Source organism: Olea europaea, chromosome 3, assembly GCF_002742605.1.
Source record: "Olea europaea var. sylvestris chromosome 3, O_europaea_v1, whole genome shotgun sequence".
In the NCBI taxonomy this organism is placed as follows: domain Eukaryota; kingdom Viridiplantae; phylum Streptophyta; class Magnoliopsida; order Lamiales; family Oleaceae; genus Olea; species Olea europaea.
In genome coordinates, this window is record NC_036239.1 from 6,410,756 (window position 1) to 6,430,234 (window position 19,479).

Genomic DNA, 19,479 nt, shown 5'->3' on the forward strand with positions numbered 1-19,479 from the left:
ATGGTCTCTTCCAATTTGTCATCTACCTTTGCTTTCTTTTTCTCAGCCACCGGTTTCTTTTTCTGCAGTTTAATAGCATGTTTGTTAAGGTATGAATCAATTTTTTTATCAGTTAAACAAATCAATCATGTTATATGTATACTTTATTTGACATCATTTTTAACATTGTGACAAGCATTGTAGCATGAGGGGACAGTTTTAAAATGAAGCATACTTTCCTGTCCATTTCAATTTGAAAATCAATGGAGTGTCAATCATAACGTAAACAAAAGAATGTATAAGTGGCTTATTCCTAAACAAATGTGCCCACTGGAAAAAGTACTTTGATAGGTATGGCTAAGGAAAAAGGAAGACCAATAAGGCAATGAATGGAGGCTTGCAACAATGTTAAAACGAGAAGGTGGTGCCTGATTTAGTTGGCGGGAAAAACAATTTGTATAGTTGGACGGAAAACATACCCTAAAGCTCCGTTTGATTTCCATTTTTATCTCTCTACTTTTCAACCACACATTTTTATTAAAATAATATTGCACGTAAATAAAAAAAAATCTTATTTTTCATTCATATATTCTCCATCAATCTACTATTCTAAAATTTATTTTTCCATAAAAATGGGTGCCAAACACCCTTTAAGTTTTTCAAAGTCAAGCTGATTTGTTTTCTTCCATTCTTTGTTTTCACATAGAATTATTCTAAACGCCCAGGGCCAAACCACCCACAAATAGGGGGTGCCACTGAACGCTATGGTTGGCAGTGGGGCAAGGCGGGAGCTTGCCCGTTTGAATTTTATTATTATTATTATTATTATTATTATTATTATTATTTTTAAAGATATTGTTATCTTTTTGATAATTTGACCCCTGATTTGTTGCAAACAAAATGTTCAAACTATGAGGAATTAAGGAGTTACCTTCGCATTCGTGGACGTGAAGCTTATCTGCAAAAGCCAAAAGCGGGTAAGTTCTCTGAAGTCTCACTTAATTGAAGGTTGCCTATTTTCACAGGTTTCTCGCCCAACATTAAGTGGACAGATGATTATTAAGTCCCATAGTTCCACATTTTTTTTTGGGGGCAGGGCAGGACAGGATGCCATCTTTAGTGGACGTCCAAGGCCCATGTGGCCCTGGATGTTTAACATCACTCTTTCACATATTACTTTACCCCGTGGTACTCCTCCTATACTGTATAATGACTTAGTAGTGACACCTGCAAATGAGCAAAAGAGGCACCATTTGATCATATAAACATATCAAGATAAATAATATCGAAAAGTACTTAAGACTTATTTGCGACTTGTATTGCATCTAGTATCCTGCTTTCTTTAGGGAAAAGTCATTTGTACATCAAAAGTGTACATCATCTGAGTTTGCAAAATTTAATTGGTAAAAAAAATTTATACTGTCCACAAACTGTCCAACTGTGTGATATCACGTGACACAAGGTAAAATATGATGTATATATAGCATGATTGTCTTAGGAATTCTGCACTTGTTTCAGATTGACTACCTTGAAAAGAGGTTAGTTGCAAATAGTCACACTCCGATTTTTCACACCTAGAAAACTAATAAAATAGCTTGGAATTAGATAAAAGTTGGGAAGCCGGGAAACTTTTTCCCTCATTTCTAACAAAAAATGTAGAATAAAGTTTCAAAATAAAATTCCAATAATATCACGACTCATAATGAAATGCAACATGCATCACATTTTGATCTTCTCAACAAACTTTGCACCAATTATTGAGTATCATCTTACATTTTAAACATCATTTTTCTGGCATTAGTCCTATCAGTGAAGCTACTTATTGTTACATGTTTAACACGCACCCGCAAAATTGGAATATTGGGATTAGGGAGACGCCAAGCATATAGTACAATTGGGGGAATGGGCATGATGTCAAGGATACATTGGATTCCTAGCAAATCAATCTACACACGCACCTCACTTGATACCAAAGTGCAAATCATCCCATGAGATCCGAAAAGCATACATAATGACGCCAGATAAACAGATTGAACCCTTTGGTTCTCATCGGTCCCATTGAATCAGGTTCCCTTTCTAGCCAATTCACCAATAATCGCTGACTAATCTTACTCTCTCTCTCTATTTTCTAAATAAGTATTAATATACTCGTTAAAACTTTCTAATGAACAAGTAAGTAAGACAGTGTAATCTAAATACTCTAGTTATCATTTAAACTCATTTAAATCTTAGTTGTCATTTAAACTCATTTAAACCGAAATTAGTAAATTTACGAAGAAAATTTTCTTACTTGTCATTTTCAACATCTGCAAAGTTGATTCTCATATTGCAAGAAAAGTCAGTCGTGAAGACAAAAATTGTCAAAAGCATCTTTTCAAATAAGTCTGAAGAAATTAATTTGCTAAATGGTAAAGTTCTCAAAGGCCATTACAAACATATTGTTTTAAAGTTCTAATATTTCTTGCATTCAGATTATACTGCCTTACTTACTTGATGCAAACTCCCTCCCTAGCTTCATCATCATCTTCATCAATACAACTTTGTGATAGTTGTAAAACTATGACCAAAGTCGTTAGGGTTTGACTCTACATCTTTTCTAATTTTATAATTCCATGGTGGTGATATCTTTCTATATAATCTTTCAAGTATGGAGTAATCTAATGCTAATCCTGCTGAATTACAATGCCATTATTTACGCGAGGGGGTATGAAAATGATTTGAATCATTAAGCGATGGTCTTTTAATTGATCAAGAATTTGTTTTAGTTTCAGTGGAGTTTAAATGACAACTAAAATAAATTTTTTCAGAAAAGGACAACTAAAATATTTTCTACGTAGATATCAATTTTGTAGACAAACTATTTCTAGTAAGAATTCAAAATCTCTGTCGTCACTTCTGACCACATAATCCAAGAACGCTCTTCACTTTATTTGATGGCGCAGAACCTTGAGTCTACAGACATATGTAATTCATATATATAAAATAATGATCAAATCTGGGAACTTGAATGAGTTATCTCCGGTCATCAATCTAAGATTCAAGGACTAAACTATCCATAAGATTAAGGAGCTGGAAAAACCAGGTAATGGCATAACTAGTTAGGTATATAATTTGTTTCTAACAGTGTATATGCCCTTCTCCAGGTCACAGTAACTCATCTATATCAAGTTCTCCAAACCTTATGCGATTCAGCTTCACTATCCATCAGGTAACTATATGTTCTCTCAACTTGGTGATCTTAGAGTGGAAACACCGAAGAGCAGCTAGCTTTTCAACTCCTTACAATCACATAATCACATCTACATGTTTCAAAAAGCTGATCTAAAATATATGCAATTAAGCATCCTGGTGAGATTTTCAAGTTCAACCATAACAAAAAATTTCAATAGTCAGCATCAATCAAGACCAAGGTTACACCATAAAAATTCCAAGCATTTCATAATGAAATTCAGAGATCATAATCCTGTGTAATCCTCTGTAGAATTTATATGAGAGACGACTCCAAATATCAGAAGTTACATACAGTGAAAGTGTTTCCCGAGAGAAAATAGAGAGCAAGAAAAGGAAAAATGCATTCACAGATGCATAATTTGAAGATCATAGCAATTATAGCATATAATTATCTAAGTAAACTACTAGTCCATGTCAATTCCGATGTACATATCAAACAATATCCCTCACAGACTTGAGGAGACATGCAACCACCCATCGAAGGCCTAACTATTAGAAGTATTATTCAGCAACCCAAATTAAAAATCTAAACAGAATCTGCACTTTCTCATTTATCAAAGACAAATGAATAAATATGCTACTAACCCAGGAGTCAGGAGAGTTGAAAAGCCAGCTTACTACTGAAGAAAGCTGGCCATTAACTCCCCATGGACCTGAGCTCCTCCAACTGTGCTTTAATCTGATCCTGCACCAACTCCAACCTCTTTGAAAACACCTCCAATTCCAATATCTGCTGCTTCCTCCATTTCTCGTCAACAAGCCTCTCCCCACCAGTCACTCCACTAAATCCCAAAGGCATGGGACTCAAAGCCAACCCAAACCCTCGGTTTCCATACAATGCATTCCCATTCAAATTCATAGAATTTCCCAACAACTCCTTGAAAAACGGCGACAAACAGCTTCTCACAGTCTCCTCAATCACGTTTGACATGGATGCTGGCATCCCCACGCCTAAAGGAGTAGCCACTGGGGTGACCACACCCACACCCACTCCCACTGATGGCTGATTAATTTGAGGATTACTAGTAAAGGCGTGCTGTTTTTCCTCGACTTTCACTGCTCCGGCTCGGTTTCGCTTCCTGGATCGGGGTGTCTTGCTATTCCCATCGAAGCCATTAGGGTTGTTCGGGATAGGGCTTTGATTGCCAACAAAATTGGAGTTGCTAGGATCATTATCTTCAAACCTGGCCTCATCAGTTGGGGCAGCACGAACGACGGAACCGTTGACTCCAACACTGTCGCCCCAGATTTTACTGGAGATTTCGAAAGTCGCCTGATCGTGGGGACTCTTGAAGGAGTGATCTTTGCCGGAACCAGATTTACTTATGACGTTGCGATACTTCTTCTTGAGCCTCCTCAGCTTCTCCACAAGCTGATTCTTATTGAAATCAAGCTGCAGCTTATCCTTGATCTGGTCATAGAAGGCCGTCGTATCATGGTGGTGCGAAGAACTTTGTGGCCCACGCTGAGTAGTATATTCCAGAAACCCCTGCAACAGCTCGATTTCGTCCTCGTCAGTCCAGAGACGCTGAAACAGCTTGCGTGACTCGTCGGGGAACGCTATAGCCTGCGGCTTCCTGGTGACCCCAGTGATGGCATCAGCTGGAATATGCTGCTGCTGTTGCTGTTGTTGTGACTGCTGGTTCACACGAAAATCGGGGACGTCAGCGACGGCGACGGTGACTTGTGCGGTGGAGACAGAAGCCGGAGGCCGATCGACAACAGAAACAGACGCAGACGCTGTAGCCGGAGACGAGGAGGCGGAATCCTCATCGACGTCGACGTCAGCCTCCAGATAGACATCTTCGCCGTGGTCGGAGCTGTCGTCATCATCTTCCTCGTCGAGAAGGTCCTCATCTTCGTTGTAGAGGGCGGCACCGGCGTTACTGGGGTCTTCGGCGGAGGCCATAGGGGCCGGAGTGTGGGTGTTGATTCGATTGTGATTAGGGTTGGGACCGAAGAAGGTTGTGGTTAGGTTTAGGTTGGGGAAGCTGAATGGGTTCCTGAACTGCGTCTTTATTTGGCTAATTGGTTGCGTGTTAGGCTAAGACCGTATTGGGTTCAACGGTTCACCACGTGCCACTGGCTAACCAATAGTAAAATCATTTCATTTTATTCACGTGCGTAGCATCTGTCTAATATTTAACGGAATATATGAAAAACGATGAAAATGTAATTAAATAAAAAAGAATAAAAGATTAAAATGTGAGATTTGTTCGCCAACAAAGTAAGCTATTTCGTAGAGAGAATTTAAAAAAAAAAAAAAAAGGTTGAACCCCAATCTTGAGGGTCCCCACCGTCACGTCTCAAAAGTTTTGTGAAGGAGGTAAATAGCGGGATGTGTCACAGCAGGCCAAAGAACAAGAACTGTCTGTACACTACGCCTACAAAAAGTCCAATTCCATGTCCTAGGTATCAAACTCCCACATTGCAGCTGCCAGCAAGACGTGAGATAACCTCACTCTGTGCTTTGCACCACTGGGCTATACCCCGAAGGGCTCGTAGAGAGAATTTAAACACTCGAGTAACATGGGACAGATAAAATTTCGTGTGAACCAGTGAATATTACTTTATGAGGTTAAATATTTTATGGGTTATAGAATGAACGGAAATAATCTCCTAAACTCGGTGAATTATTAAATACATGGGACATATCATTAACTTATTCACCAATTAAATGATATGTCATGTCACCATATTACGGTATTTAGGAGATCATTCTTGATAAAATGAATGTGAAGATATATTTACTCATCACGACACTTATGATCAAGACAACACTTGCTATATGCAGAGAGTTTAGAAAAATGTTAAATCATTCAATACACCGCCATATTTAGGTTGAGTATCAAGTGGGTCGATCTATATATTTCAATACTCAAAATCATCCAATGCACTTTAAGTACTTAGTAAATTGAACAATTGGAGTCCACATAATAACTGGAACCTAATTCAAACTTGACCATCAATTTCAATTCAATTACCTTTCTACACATGACATTTTTTAAAATATTCGAGAGTTGACAATAAAATTACTAACAAAAATAGAATAAATAAAAATATTACACCAATATTTCAATAATTTCTTAATCTACTACAAATATGCCACCAATAACATCCAATATCTAACATAATATCAAATTTCGATTGTGCATCTATAGCAAGATCTCAAGAATGGTTTCCATGACGATTAGCATGTAAAGTACAGTGTGAAGTATTTATGAACGAAAGTAATATGACTTAGTCCCTGTTTATCTACAATTATTTCAAAATTTTATTTTTATGAAATTCATTTTCAGCCACACAATTTCACAATATTACATTTTGTTTGTGAGTTCAAAATTTTTTCATACTTTTTAACCACAAATTCTACAAAAAAAAATAATAAAAAAATCAATATTCTAAAACTCATTGTCATTGAATAATGATAGACGAACAGTGACTTAATTATTTAAATAAATGAATCTTATTAATTAGGTACCTACTAATTGAACTTTGCAAACTTGCTACTTGTTGGATCGAATTTTTTGGCCGATAGTGAATAAATAATAAGAAAATAATAAAAATGACAAATTCAATTTTAGAGTCGAGTAATCACATGTCTGATTCAAGAATCAATAACCAACCCAATTGCTTTTGGTTCTCGATTTTTCGATTCCTAATACTAATTTTTTTATTTTAGAGCTTCCGATTCGATTCCGATTCCAATTAAAATATTCACTCCTAACCAGATAAATAGTAAAATGGTGAAAATTAATTCCGTTAACTTTTTATAGAAAATTTAACGGAAAATTAAAAGAATAAATTTATATAAAAATTGGTTTTCAAATAAAAACTCCGCCTTATCCTGCCCCATTCACAAGGTATATGCTCTTCCCCAAGATGGATCCCATCCCATTTGATTTCTTGAATCAGTAAGAACCACACACGAACACCACCAAAACAAATTCTCCTGCAATCCCAGAATCAAAACAAATAAGAGTATTCATTTGAGAAAAAAAAAAAGATAAATAAATAAATAAAAACTGAAGAACACAACAAAATCCTTCAATGGCGTCAGCAATAACCAGACCTTCCTTTGCTTTCAAGTCTTTCAAATCTCCTTCCTCTGTGCGTAAACTCAAACCACAGCTCAAGTTCCTTAAATTTGAACCAATTTCTTACAGACCCTTAAAGCCCATTTTCACAGTAAAGTCAATTGACGTCTCCAAAGAAGACAAACAACCAATACCAGAAACAACCCAGGATGCAGAAACCCCTGTTGAAGAGGAATCTGAGGTGAAATTTGATAAAAGAAGGCTAGAGGAGAAGTTTGCAGTGTTGAATACTGGAATATATGACTGCAGATCTTGTGGGTTCAGATATGATCAGGCTGCAGGGGACCCTTCATATCCAATTCCACCAGGGCTTCCTTTTGATAAGCTGCCACAGGACTGGAGGTGCCCAACTTGTGGGGCTTCCAAGAGTTTCTTCGAGAGCAAGAGTGTGGAGATTGCGGGTTTCGCTGAGAATCAGCAATTTGGATTGGGTGGTAATGCACTAACCTCTGGCCAAAAGGCTGTGCTTATATGGGGTGGTTTGTTTCTTGGATTTTTGTTCTTCTTGTCTGGTTATTTTCTTCAATGATTAACTGTTGAAATATATTGAAATTTGGTACAGTCTGATAGTCTAAGAACTCTTTTACCCACCCCAACAGAGTTGTTTATCTTTTGAGAAGTAATAATACATGAGATACATGTTTGAGTTCTCTTGTTCATCTAAGACGAATTTTAAAAATGGTTAGTGCATATTTGGTGTGCAGTACCTGAGCCGAGATGACTATATAGTATCACAATAAGATTTTAACTTTTTCTTCTTCCTCAATATGTTTATTATTGCCCAATCTTCCCCCCACCAAACATGTCATCGGTGTTTGTATTGTAAGTATTGTATTGTGTTAGACAATAATAAAGAAGAAAAGGTAACCTTATGTATTTGTCTGGAACACCTAACAAAGGGACAAATGGTAACTTATTGTCAACCTCTTTCAAATATGAATCTATCTAATTCAGAAAGGAAAAACTTGTATCAGTATCTCAATTTCAATCCAAACATGGGTTCAAGTCACACTCCATGTTTTGAGAAATATTTACCGTCTGAAAAGAGAAAAATGAAGTTTTTGTCTAAAGAAATGCATTGAGAAAGAGTAGATGTACAGAAGAGGTACATCTAATTCGTGTATAAAGTACATATCGAACACACTACAAAAGCCATGAAATGAAATCTAATATTTGCAACTTTAATTTGACAATCTGTGGTTAGTTTTTCATAGAAATTTATGACTTAGCTGAATAATTGGAACTTCAATTCAGCATTTGAGAAAATTTTGTGACAAAATGATCAAGCAAAGGAAAAAGCCATTTGTACTGGGGCGTGTACACCACAATTCAGCATTTGAGAAAATTTTGTGACAAAATGATCAAGCAAAGGAAAAAGCCATTTGTACTGGGGCGTGTACACTTTGGTGTACACGCCCCTCACATGGGAAGGGGCCCCACGTCCAATAAATGCTTCCAACCGACCTCCCATGTGAAAGGGCATGTACACCGGAGTGTACACTCCCGTGTACATATAGCCGAACCCTCAAGCAAGCTGCTCATCTGCAAAAAGATGACGTCTTATTTCAATGAACTTACCTTGTACTGGTGCTACAACAGCACTAGATAAATTTTCCCATGTCATGTTCATTATGAGATGGATCAAGGACCATTATGTTTCAATTCTTAAGATTAAATATTGAGCTGTCCAAACTCGGACAACCATCAATACCCCATTTCTTGTTTGTTCTCAAGGAGCCTTGTAGTACTTATATAGGTGGAGAAATGAGAGAAACTTCCAATAACCACATTATTTTTGTCATTGTGTTGCTTCTGAGAGGGCCTGCTTTGTGTACTAGGAGAACAAAGGTGCGTTCAAATACAAAAGTATATGGTATATGCATCTCATTTCATTAATTCCAGTTCAAGGTAGGGTTCTAGCATGCGTGAAATCATTTGGTGCATGTTTGATAGGAGCACAGGATTCTACTAAAGAAGGAAAAGAAGTTAAAAATTTGTTCGTTATAGTGTTCAGTATTGTCTAGTACTGTCTACAAAATTTCCACGTATTATTAGCAATGTATTCTAAATTATGATTTGCAACAACTTGCCTCGTTGTTCCGGAGAAGACCTCCTGTACTACAAGGAATCCGTAGCTGACCCTTTAACTTTACACCAACCTTTGATCGGAGTAGTAAAGATGAGCTTGTCACTCTTTTTCTCACACACCAGGAGATGAGGTTAAAATAGAAAGTCCCTCCCTGGCTGGAGAGCTTCCTTTAGTTACCATTGCACAAAGATAAAGAAAGAAAGATTAGGATTATAACCTGCAAATTTTTATCCAAAAATCTCATTAATAGTTCACTAAATGAACGGAGACTCAAGTCAATTCTCTTTGCTTGCACTTGACTAGCTCTTTCAATGCCTTTATTGGAGTCATCTCAATTCCCTACGATGGACAATCTCTAACATGGGCGACAATAAAGTTATCAAATTTAAATTTATTCTTAGCCCCATTTAGTTTTGTCAAAAATCAAAATTTTTAATAAATTTTAATAAAAATTAATGAAATTTATGTTTGAAAATATGATAAAAATTGTGAATCCATGAAATGTGGTTTAAATTAATTGTTAATTATAATTTACATTTTTATTAACTTTTTAATCTAAACCAAATGGGAGCTTATTTATCCGAATTTATTGATTATTTTCCAAAATTCCTCCACTTTATCAGCTCAATTGAAATTGAAAATGTTGCAGTTTTGTTAAACCTAGGAATACCAAATAAGTTATTAAATAAATGATTTTTCTTAATATAAGCAAAATAAGTAATCTTTTTCTTTAATTACAAATAAGTTATTAAATAAATGATTTTTCTTAATATAAGCAAAATAAGTAATCTTTTTCTTTAATTACAAATAAGATAGGATAATCTATCTTAACTATTTTGAAAATAAGAATTCACTTGAAAATGAATTCGAACTTAGCCAAACATGCCCACGAGTTTCTTTTCTCGTCGAACACGCAAATGGAAATAAATAAGCCTTTTAGCTGGTCAAAATTTGCTTCTTCCCACGAATTTGTTAAAACTCTGCTGAGAGTACAGAAATAAAGAATTTAAGAGAGAACTTAATTAACTACACTATTATAGGCAGGCGAAAATGTTTGATCTATGCTGAATTACACAGTTTTGAACAAGACAACTGCCTCCTGTAACTGCCACCATGGTCACCTGCAAGTAGCAGCAAAATATTTCTTTCCATGAAATGAACAGCGGAAAATATTCGTGGTAAACAATTTTGCGGAAATATTGTACGTCAATTCAGTTCACATGTAATCTTAATAATGTAGAAACCTCGACAGAAAAGGGAAGAAAGTAACCACTTTTACATTGTTTCCAAGAAAGTTCACCAAGCTACATGAAAAAGAATTTGCATGTCGAGTCTGTATATAAATCGCGTGGACCCAAGCACAGGAATCCACATCCCCAAAAGTCTTTGCTGCATAATTGCGAATCTTATAGCCCTTGTATTCCTGGAATATTATAGTACAAGATGAAGGCTGGACTCAAAAAACTCTCCAGCACTTCTCCATGTATTATATTCTCCAGAGAAACCAAACATACAGAAGCAGCCGATCTCCATTTTCCAACATCGAGCAAGTTTCCAGAGTGGGTTTTGCTCAAAGTTTGAACCTCTCAACTTTGCTGGTCAGGTTGTTTCTGACCAAGTTATGAACTAACTGAAAGGGCGCCACTTTACACATATATCATCACTGCTGGAGTTCTGGATTCAATTTATTTGTTGTGACTTGTTTTTGACCTGGTAAACCTTCTTCAATTGTCTCTCGTTTCCAGCAGCAGTTAAAGTCTGTTGTTGGTCAATATACATCCCATCATTTCCTCCAGCATGTCTGCCAATCCATTTAGGAGGTGGTGACGGAAGTGGACCCACGTTTTGCCCAAGTTGCTGATGTATGTTTGGTATTTGACCTGAATTGTGTGGCCTGGTTCCGGCACCATCTTCCATGGTCAAAGTATAGATGCTATGTCTTAAGTCATGATACTGTTCCTGACTTGGTTGCATCTTGAAGTTTTGCCTGTTTTGCACGTTGTTCGAGGGGACACCATATCTAGCACCATTAACTGGTCCTCGAGGATTGAAATGCCCGTGTAGAAAATTTGGATGATCCCAATAACCTCGTCCTTCCGCATTTCGACCAGATCCTAGGTCATACCCAGATGGTCTAGGCTTATTTTGTGGGTGGTATGAAGAATTATGATAAGATGTTCCATCGGAAAAGCCACTTTCATAGCCAGGCGGTCCAGCTGGCCTCAATCTGTTCGCTACATGGTTGCCATGGAAATTGTGAGAAGCCGCCTGCTCTGAAATTCCGTAGTCAGTGTGAATGGATTTAATGTTCAGTGTGTTATGAACCAGACGATAAGCAGCTCCTCCCAATGTAGGACCAGATATTGCCCCGGATACTTGTGGCCTGTGAAACAGAAGCAATCAAAGAAGTGCTATAATTCCATTCTAGTGTAATAAATGACCCACCGTTTTCAAGCAAGGTAACAATTTACTATTTACTAGTTCCAGAGCTTAGTGTAAACCAACAATGACCACAGAATTCCCAATCTGCTGTAAGCTGAATATCAAATTCTGGAATTGGTAGGTCAACAATTTAAGATATTAAAATTTTTAATATTCCCAAAGGACTGTGCAGGAGAGACGTTTGACACTATCTGTGTAAATTCTATTACCTTTCTATGCCTAGCATACGCCTGCCACCATTGTCTTCATGCCATAGTATAGGGAATGGTTTTATGTCAGTAGGTCTCACAACCTGCAGGTAAAATATAAGGGACGACATGAGAGTAAAGCTAAAGAAACTTTTATCACTAGTGGAGGAAGAATATCGTATTGGGAGCTCTAAAAATAAGCCTGCCACCATTATCTACAAGATTATCTTTAGTCAAGGAAGAATATCTTATTGGGGGCTCTAAAAACTTATTTTATTTGCTTGCAAAGTGGTCCAACTTACAAATTCAGGTATGACCATCCTAAGAGCATATTATGATTGCTAGCTTAAAAGGGCCTAACAATATATTCTCTTGCATCTTCCACAAAAAACATGTTGCTAACAATTAGAGTAGCTAAAAATTTGCATACCTTTTCAGGTAGGACTGCACCTTTAGGAGGTTCCGGGATGTGTGCATGTGGAACTGGATAAAGATAAGTAATGTTTCTGCAAAAGAATTGTACAACATCTTGAGGAATTCAACGATTACATACTACACCATCTTCCGCCTTTTCTTTTTCTGCAGGGCGGCTGAGGGATAGTGTAAACTTACAGAACTTGATTATCCATAATGTCTTCCAATTCATTGATTGGGGAAGGAACTACTCGTTTCAAACCATTTCGCTCAGTCAACCAAAGGAATCCATTCATTCCACCACTGAAAAAGTTGAAAAACAAAATAGATAATACACCAAAGGCAAGCAGGCATTAATTACCATGGTTGAAAAAAATTGGCTGGATTGACTAAATAAACCAACCTGGCATTCATATCAATTCTCCATGGCGATTTCTCCATGTGAGAAAGACGATAGTACAAGGTAATTTGAGCAGCCAAAGGATGAAGAGGATGGACATATAGTAGATCAAACATCACGCCATTCCGAAATTGTTCTTCCTCCTGCAAAAGAAAAATGTAAATTGCCATAGCTTTTCTTCTGCTCCCTTTTCTCAAGTAAAGGACATATTGCTCATGTCCCAAACCAGGTTCAAGTCCATGTACATCAAGATGACATCTTGATGGAACTCAGATGTGATTTTGTTTCAGTATCTTGCAGCAGTTTAAGCCATATAACATACGGTCTTAAAATACTCCTTATTTAGCGCAAATCTTGAGGTGTCAAAAATCAGAAAATGACAAACCATCAAATCTAAGCACTCCCAACCAAAACAGCCCTCAGATCGATTGTCGAGGTTTTTCAATTTGCAAAGTATGTGAAGGAAAAAGGGAAAGATATGACTCAAACATTGCAGAATGCAAAGATTTCTGATGCAGATGATCTGTTTAAGGGAGAGGGGAGGAGTAAAACAGAAGTGCAGAGACTGTCATCGACTTCGTTAGCCCATGTACGGTTAATACTACATTGATCTTGTGCAATTGGCCTTATCTTTATTACTTGGTTTTTATTCTTTTGAAAACATAACTCTGCTATGTTTCTTCATTTCCAATTCCAAGCCTAGATATAGAAAGGTTGCAGTAAGTAGAGAGCCTGTAAGCTTGGTTACATGGGTGACATGCCAATCAATTAGTATCAAACATAATTCATAACCCCAAATTTATTTAGACTAAAATTTCTCTTGTTGGTCACAGTTGTAAATATCCCTATGACTACTCAATTTCGGCATTATTTGTTAGGGTTCATGCATATATCTTGGTTTAGGGATGCAGAGTTTATGCAAATCGTAAGATGCAAATAAGATAGTTTATTCTATTGTACAGCACGCTTTACCCAAAAAATTACAATTTGCTCCTCTTTTCCTTGTTTCCCTCAGAGAAGCCTAATTTTGGACATTATTTGAGATACTCCCTTCACTGCCCACTTGCCCTATGAGATAATTCTGTTAATTATGAGCCATTTTTACATCATTCTGAAAAAAAACTATAAAGTTATCCAAGAAACTCTGTTTTCACTTCAGCAATTTTCAAACCCATTTTGTTCAAATTTTCCAAACGTAATCTTTAAATATCTCTGAGAAACATTATATAAGAACACCCCAACATAACAAATTACTTCTTCCCAAACCCAGTGCATCTACACACACACTCCCCCTCCCCCAACTGGACTCCCTTCTCAGCCTTCTTTGAGCTCTAGGTTTTGGAAATGCACTTGTTCTGTGCATTCACAAACACAATTGAAATAATTCAAGGGAGCCATCCCCTCCAAACCAAAAACAAAAAAACCGAAGTAATTTTATTAATAAGGAAAACACACAGATAATTAAATCCAATGCCATACGTGAAAGTTCAAGAACTTAGCCTGGTTGCATATAATTACATGGCACTACCGTGCAGACAAAAGGGAGAAAAATAGAACAGAAAAATCCTCAGGAAAAGGTTCGAGGATGAAAATTTTCCAGGGGGGACATTGTTGCTGCCACCGAAATCCTTCATACCTAGCTTCCATCTTCAGTAAAACATCTGCTGTAGTTACTTATTGATGCAACACCAATATAAACACCCAATGGAGAATGAGAAAACAATTCAGAAGGGAAGAAGAAATCAGAGGCAGAGATGGCAGAAGAAGAAAACAGTAGGAGGAGAAAAGAATAGAGGAAGGGAGGAAACGTTTGCAACCAGCCACCAAATATTTTATTCAATCATCAACTGTCACAATCACCAACCAACAAGATTTATAAAATAAAAAGAAAAAAAAGAGGTTTGGGCCAAACCCATTATACAAGCCCAATTACATAAACATGGATAAGAGTCCAAATAGAAAATAAATATAGATGAATGTCCTCATCACTTACTCTAGCTTTACGTGAGAAACATTAGTCACAAAGGCTCGTAAAAGGATGTGAAAAGTATAGCTAAACCAATGAAAGCTGAGGGTAGTGAAAGCACTAAAAGGGATTATTGTGGTGCAAGATAGCTCACTCAGCTTTCCTTTCTTCTCTTGTCAATCTAGATTCCCCACACTTTATATGAGAATTTCGAAACTCACCATCTCCCTTTTATTTTCATCTACCTTTCTTTTTCCTCCAGGGGTAATTAAAAAAAATAAATAAATAAAAAGGAGCTTAGATTATCAGCTTCCCATGCACCATTTGTAATATTAGAGAATGCACCAATATCAGTTCTCAAGAATGGGATAGGTTTATCTGCAAATTGGTTCTATTATAAAATGCTTGGTGAAAAGCAGAATTTCGTCCATCCTACAGTCCCCACTAACAGACATATAAAAAAAAATTAGTAAACCCAATCAATTTGCAGTCAAGTGAGTTGTCTAACCAAAGTTTGTCATGGGACTTGCAAAATTCAGAATTTTGTTCAACAATCCACTCACCTAACATTCTTCCAGGATAAATTCAATAACTATAAACTAAATGTTCAAGAAAACACCAACCCATACTGAACTCCTTGTCAAGCCACTTTTCGATATCAACTCTGAATGAGTTATTTATTCATGCATATAACCTTCAGTGTAAAAGGATACCTGATGCGGACATCATCCTCATCGGGCCAATTGTTGGACTATTTTATCTTTTGTTTATTTATTTTAGGCTTTATGTCTCATTGGGCTTGTATATGGGTTTGGCCCAAGTTTATTATTTTGGTATTTATATTATTGTAATTTGGATTGAAAGTCAGTTTGATGAATGAAATTATTCAAGTTGGCTTGTTGTGTCCAATTTCCTCCCCTGCTTCCCACTTTCTCCCTTTTCTTCCTTACGTGCTCATTCTCTGAAGTCATGATCGTACTAAACCCCTTGATGAAATGACGATAAAAGGTAGCTAAACCATGAAAACTCCTAACATCATGTATATTCTTGGGGTCAGGCCACTCAACAGTTGCCCGAATCTTCACAGGATCAGCAGATACTCCCGTAGCAAAAACAATGAATTCAAAAAACACAACTGTATCCGTGAAGAAAGAACATTTCTTCGCATTGGCATACAAGCTTGTTGCACACAGTGTAGAGCAAACTTGCGTGAGATGATCTCGATGTTGTTCCCTTGTTTTGCTGTACACGAGGATGTCATCAAAGTATACGACAATGAATTTGCCCATGAAAGGTCGAAGGCTCAGTGTCATCACCCTCATAAAAGTACTTGGAGCATTGGTTAGTCCAAAAGGCATTACCAACCACTCGTATAGACCATCTTTCCTTTTAAATGCAGTTTCCACTCGTCTCCTGGGCGGATCCGAATCTGATGATACCCACTCTTCAAATCGATTTTGGAAAAGATTGTGGCACCGGCCATCATATCTAGCATATCATCAAATCGTCTACATCAATACCCTTCATTAGTGCTCTATTCAAATGTTGAATAGCTAGCACTCCCAGCTTACTGCTTAATTAGAAAATTAAGAAGGCAGCATATCTACTTAAATAGATAGAACTCTGTGATTACTAAGCTTGAGTAACAAAGTATGTACTCTTTAACAGAGGCTAACAGCATACAAGGAAAAGGGACGGAAAAAATAAGACTATCTTTCATACCGTCAAGGTGTCCTCAAGCTTCTTCGTCTCAGCAAGCAATTTATTCTCATCAATGAATGGTAATTTGGCAACACCCTAATCATTTGGCAAAAATGAAAGATAAGGTCATTTCCAGTGGTTAAAATCTATATATATATAATGTCACTTTTCACCTCAATAAACATGTTTGTATGTGGAAACTACCTGCCATGCAGCACGCTTTCCATTCATGTCAATTTCAAAATCTAGCAATTTATGAGAAGTACAAATTATTTCCAGAGAAAATAAAGGAAAGGAAATATAAGACAAAAGATAGTCGATATTTAGAAGACAACTAATTGTACCAGTTGGGTAGAAATCATAAATAGGCGACAAAGGATCCGTCATCAATCCCCTGTACTTTTGAGGGAGAGAACCAGAACTGTGATAAGTAAACAAATATACACAAAAATAAATACAGATAACTAAAAGAAATAATCAAAGGCAACGTCAACAGCTTTAACTCTTGAAAGCAGAAAGAAATATTAAGACCTAGCAGACGGCAAAGTTCCTAAAAGCTGATCAAGGGGTTTAAACGGCTCCCCAGGAGAAAACTGTATCTCTAAATCAGAGAGGCCCTTAAGATCAGATGCAAACGGGGCATAATGATATGGATAGTACCTGAAACAAACATCATAGGCATCAGTCTACAGCATAAAATTTCAATATCAAATATATATTTACTAGACAATTTAATGAACTTTTTATCATTAAACAACGTTCAACTTTCAAACGGCAAGAGATAGTGACGTCAGCTTTCCCATCCCCAAGTGAAGCGCTCAGAATTTAGGGGAAAAAAAAACACACACGAGTTCCTTGACCTTGTGCAAATGACACCAATCTCTCACGTCAAAATTTGAATGGGCATGGACAGTGATATTGACATTAGATTTCCCGATCTGCCCCCTTTCCATAGAGAAAAAAGGATTTTTGTAATTTTGTATTTTTTACATTAATTCGTACTTGTGAAAACATTGAGAGCCCATGAAATATTTTCCACTTCCAACAAGTCCTCCCAAAAGGACATGTCTGTTCTGCTTCTTCAATACTATATCGAAAGAATATATTTTTGCAGTTAAGTCGTCTGCAAGTCAATAAATGAGTCCAGGATCCACCAGCAACCAAAAAAAAAAAAAAGGAAATGGCAAAGAAAAAGCATCTATTAATTTTTTTTTTTCAAGGAGAGACAATACACACCATTGCCAAGAGCATACACCTTGATAATAATAGCGCGAAACCCAACATAATCCTTCCACGTACTTTGAAACCTGAAATAACTTCTTTACATTTATCTTTTTTCCAGAATCGAATAGTCTGCATCTTCACACAATAACTATTCCATACATCGAGTTTGATATTCAAGCGAGCATTAAATAAAGAAGGAAGCAACAACAATGAAAATAGGGAAGAGAGAGAGAGTAGTTACATTCAAGAAAAGAGGATAGTAACACTTAACATGTGAAAAATACAAACCAGAATTTTACAGCAACGATACTCCGATCTATAAACCTCAATCAGATTTCAGTAAATTTCATTCCCAAGTTTCAGACAATTGGGATATCATAGGTATGTACATTCACATTCAAGGATTTGCATGTTGAAATCAAGAAAGTGACTGCTGCACAAATATTCCTTTCTCGTTTTAAACTCTAAACCCCTCCCAGTTCATCTGACTCTTCTCTTTCCTTTGTCATCATCCCTATCTTCTCTTTCCATTAACTAAATTTACCAAATAAATTAGAAATTAGACCACCTTGATAGCTAGATAGGACAGAACTAGACCTGTCTGAACTCAAGCAGGGAAATACATGTTGTGTGTGTATGTGTGTTGCTAAGAATAACAGGGGCCATATAGCAATAGACTTTTATATTCAAAAAGTGTGGAAGCAGAAAATACTATCGACTCTTGGTAAATTGAAAGACATAACAAGACGAGCAAGCTGAAAAGAATGCTAAAAAGATCACTACATTTCATGTGATGGATATGCTTACCACTTCCATTCTAACTTCATTAATCTTTTCTGATTCTGATATACCAAATTTCTCTGAATAATACCTTTCTTTGTAACCAGGCTCCCCCAGTTTCACCTGACACGACAAAAATCTTGGCCAGATTGATAACTGAGAAAAAATTATTACTTATATTGGCATATCCAGAAAAAGTTTTATATACACTAGTCCAATGACTCGAACAGACAAGGCAAAAGGATTAAAAGTCGTTGTCACATCATTTTTCATCCACTATGCATTCTCAATGTGTGCATGGATTGGGTGGGTGGGTGTCTCAAATAGATTATTTAAAAAAAAAAAAAAAAAAAGGCTTGCATTCACGATGATAATGAGACAAACAAAACTTCTGAAAATGCAGCTATTTAAAATAAAGGAATTAGGACTAGGTCGTATTTCTATATATCTGACAAACACAAACATTACACCATTTGACTACTATCTCAAGTAACGAAGATTGACAATTTTAACGTTGAGTTGCATCAAAAGAGATGAACCACCTTGTCTGTTGCTGAAGCCCGTGGCTCCACATTATGTTCTCCTCTTGCTTTAAGTTTCATCTCTTCATTATTCTCATATGCCTGATACACACAAAGAAATAGAATTAAAAAGGAAAAAACCACAGAATTGAAAAGCTCTTCGTATAGATCAAAACCAACAAGAGATCATTCATTTGTGTGAAGCATGGTTCAACAAAATAGCATATGAACAAGTGAGCTTTTCACCAGAAGTAGTGGAACATGTAGCATAAGGCAATTATTTTAAGTATCTGCTTAAGCATAAAGTGTTCTCCAAAAATGAGACTACCTGCTGTATTCGAGTTCGTTTTTGAAAGATTTGATCTTCATAGATGGAAACTGCTTGAGCAAAGTGCTCAACTCGATCCAGGAACACCTGAAATGTTGGGGGGGGGGGGTATTTATAGG

At 36.7% G+C, this 19,479-nt stretch overlaps 3 protein-coding genes across 7 annotated transcripts in view; 1 reads left to right on the plus strand and 2 right to left on the minus strand.

Annotated features, from left to right (window-relative positions):
* Positions 1–3,390: 3,390 nt before the first annotated feature.
* Positions 3,391–5,292, minus strand: LOC111383977 (probable transcription factor At3g04930). Its single transcript, XM_023008180.1, has one exon. The coding sequence runs from the start codon at positions 5,117–5,119 to the stop codon at positions 3,848–3,850; it is 1,272 nt and encodes a 423-aa protein (XP_022863948.1). The 5' UTR covers positions 5,120–5,292; the 3' UTR covers positions 3,391–3,847.
* A 1,761-nt stretch (positions 5,293–7,053) lies between these two features.
* LOC111383983 (rubredoxin-like) lies at positions 7,054–7,957 on the plus strand. Its single transcript, XM_023008187.1, has one exon. It carries the CDS (start codon positions 7,261–7,263, stop codon positions 7,834–7,836), a length of 576 nt encoding a protein of 191 aa, XP_022863955.1. The 5' UTR covers positions 7,054–7,260; the 3' UTR covers positions 7,837–7,957.
* Positions 7,958–10,524: 2,567 nt separating this feature from the next.
* Positions 10,525–19,479, minus strand: part of LOC111383991 (5'-3' exoribonuclease 4-like) — a 13,469-nt gene continuing 4,514 nt past the window's right edge. For 3 of the 5 annotated variants that reach the window (XM_023008216.1, XM_023008195.1, XM_023008224.1), the window contains 13 exons: positions 19,361–19,447; positions 19,054–19,134; positions 18,539–18,634; positions 17,744–17,814; positions 17,039–17,167; positions 16,852–16,928; positions 16,712–16,752; positions 16,529–16,603; positions 12,844–12,983; positions 12,639–12,743; positions 12,457–12,532; positions 12,048–12,130; positions 10,525–11,779 (listed from right to left, as the gene is read on the minus strand). In XM_023008216.1, coding sequence (XP_022863984.1) covers positions 11,077–11,779; positions 12,048–12,130; positions 12,457–12,532; positions 12,639–12,743; positions 12,844–12,983; positions 16,529–16,603; positions 16,712–16,752; positions 16,852–16,928; positions 17,039–17,167; positions 17,744–17,814; positions 18,539–18,634; positions 19,054–19,134; positions 19,361–19,447 — 1,764 coding nt within the window. In that variant the 3' untranslated portion in view covers positions 10,525–11,076. The remainder of the gene's footprint in view (positions 11,780–12,047; positions 12,131–12,456; positions 12,533–12,638; positions 12,744–12,843; positions 12,984–16,528; positions 16,604–16,711; positions 16,753–16,851; positions 16,929–17,038; positions 17,168–17,743; positions 17,815–18,538; positions 18,635–19,053; positions 19,135–19,360; positions 19,448–19,479) is intronic. The other 2 variants (XM_023008199.1, XM_023008207.1) reach the window with 2 other exon arrangements.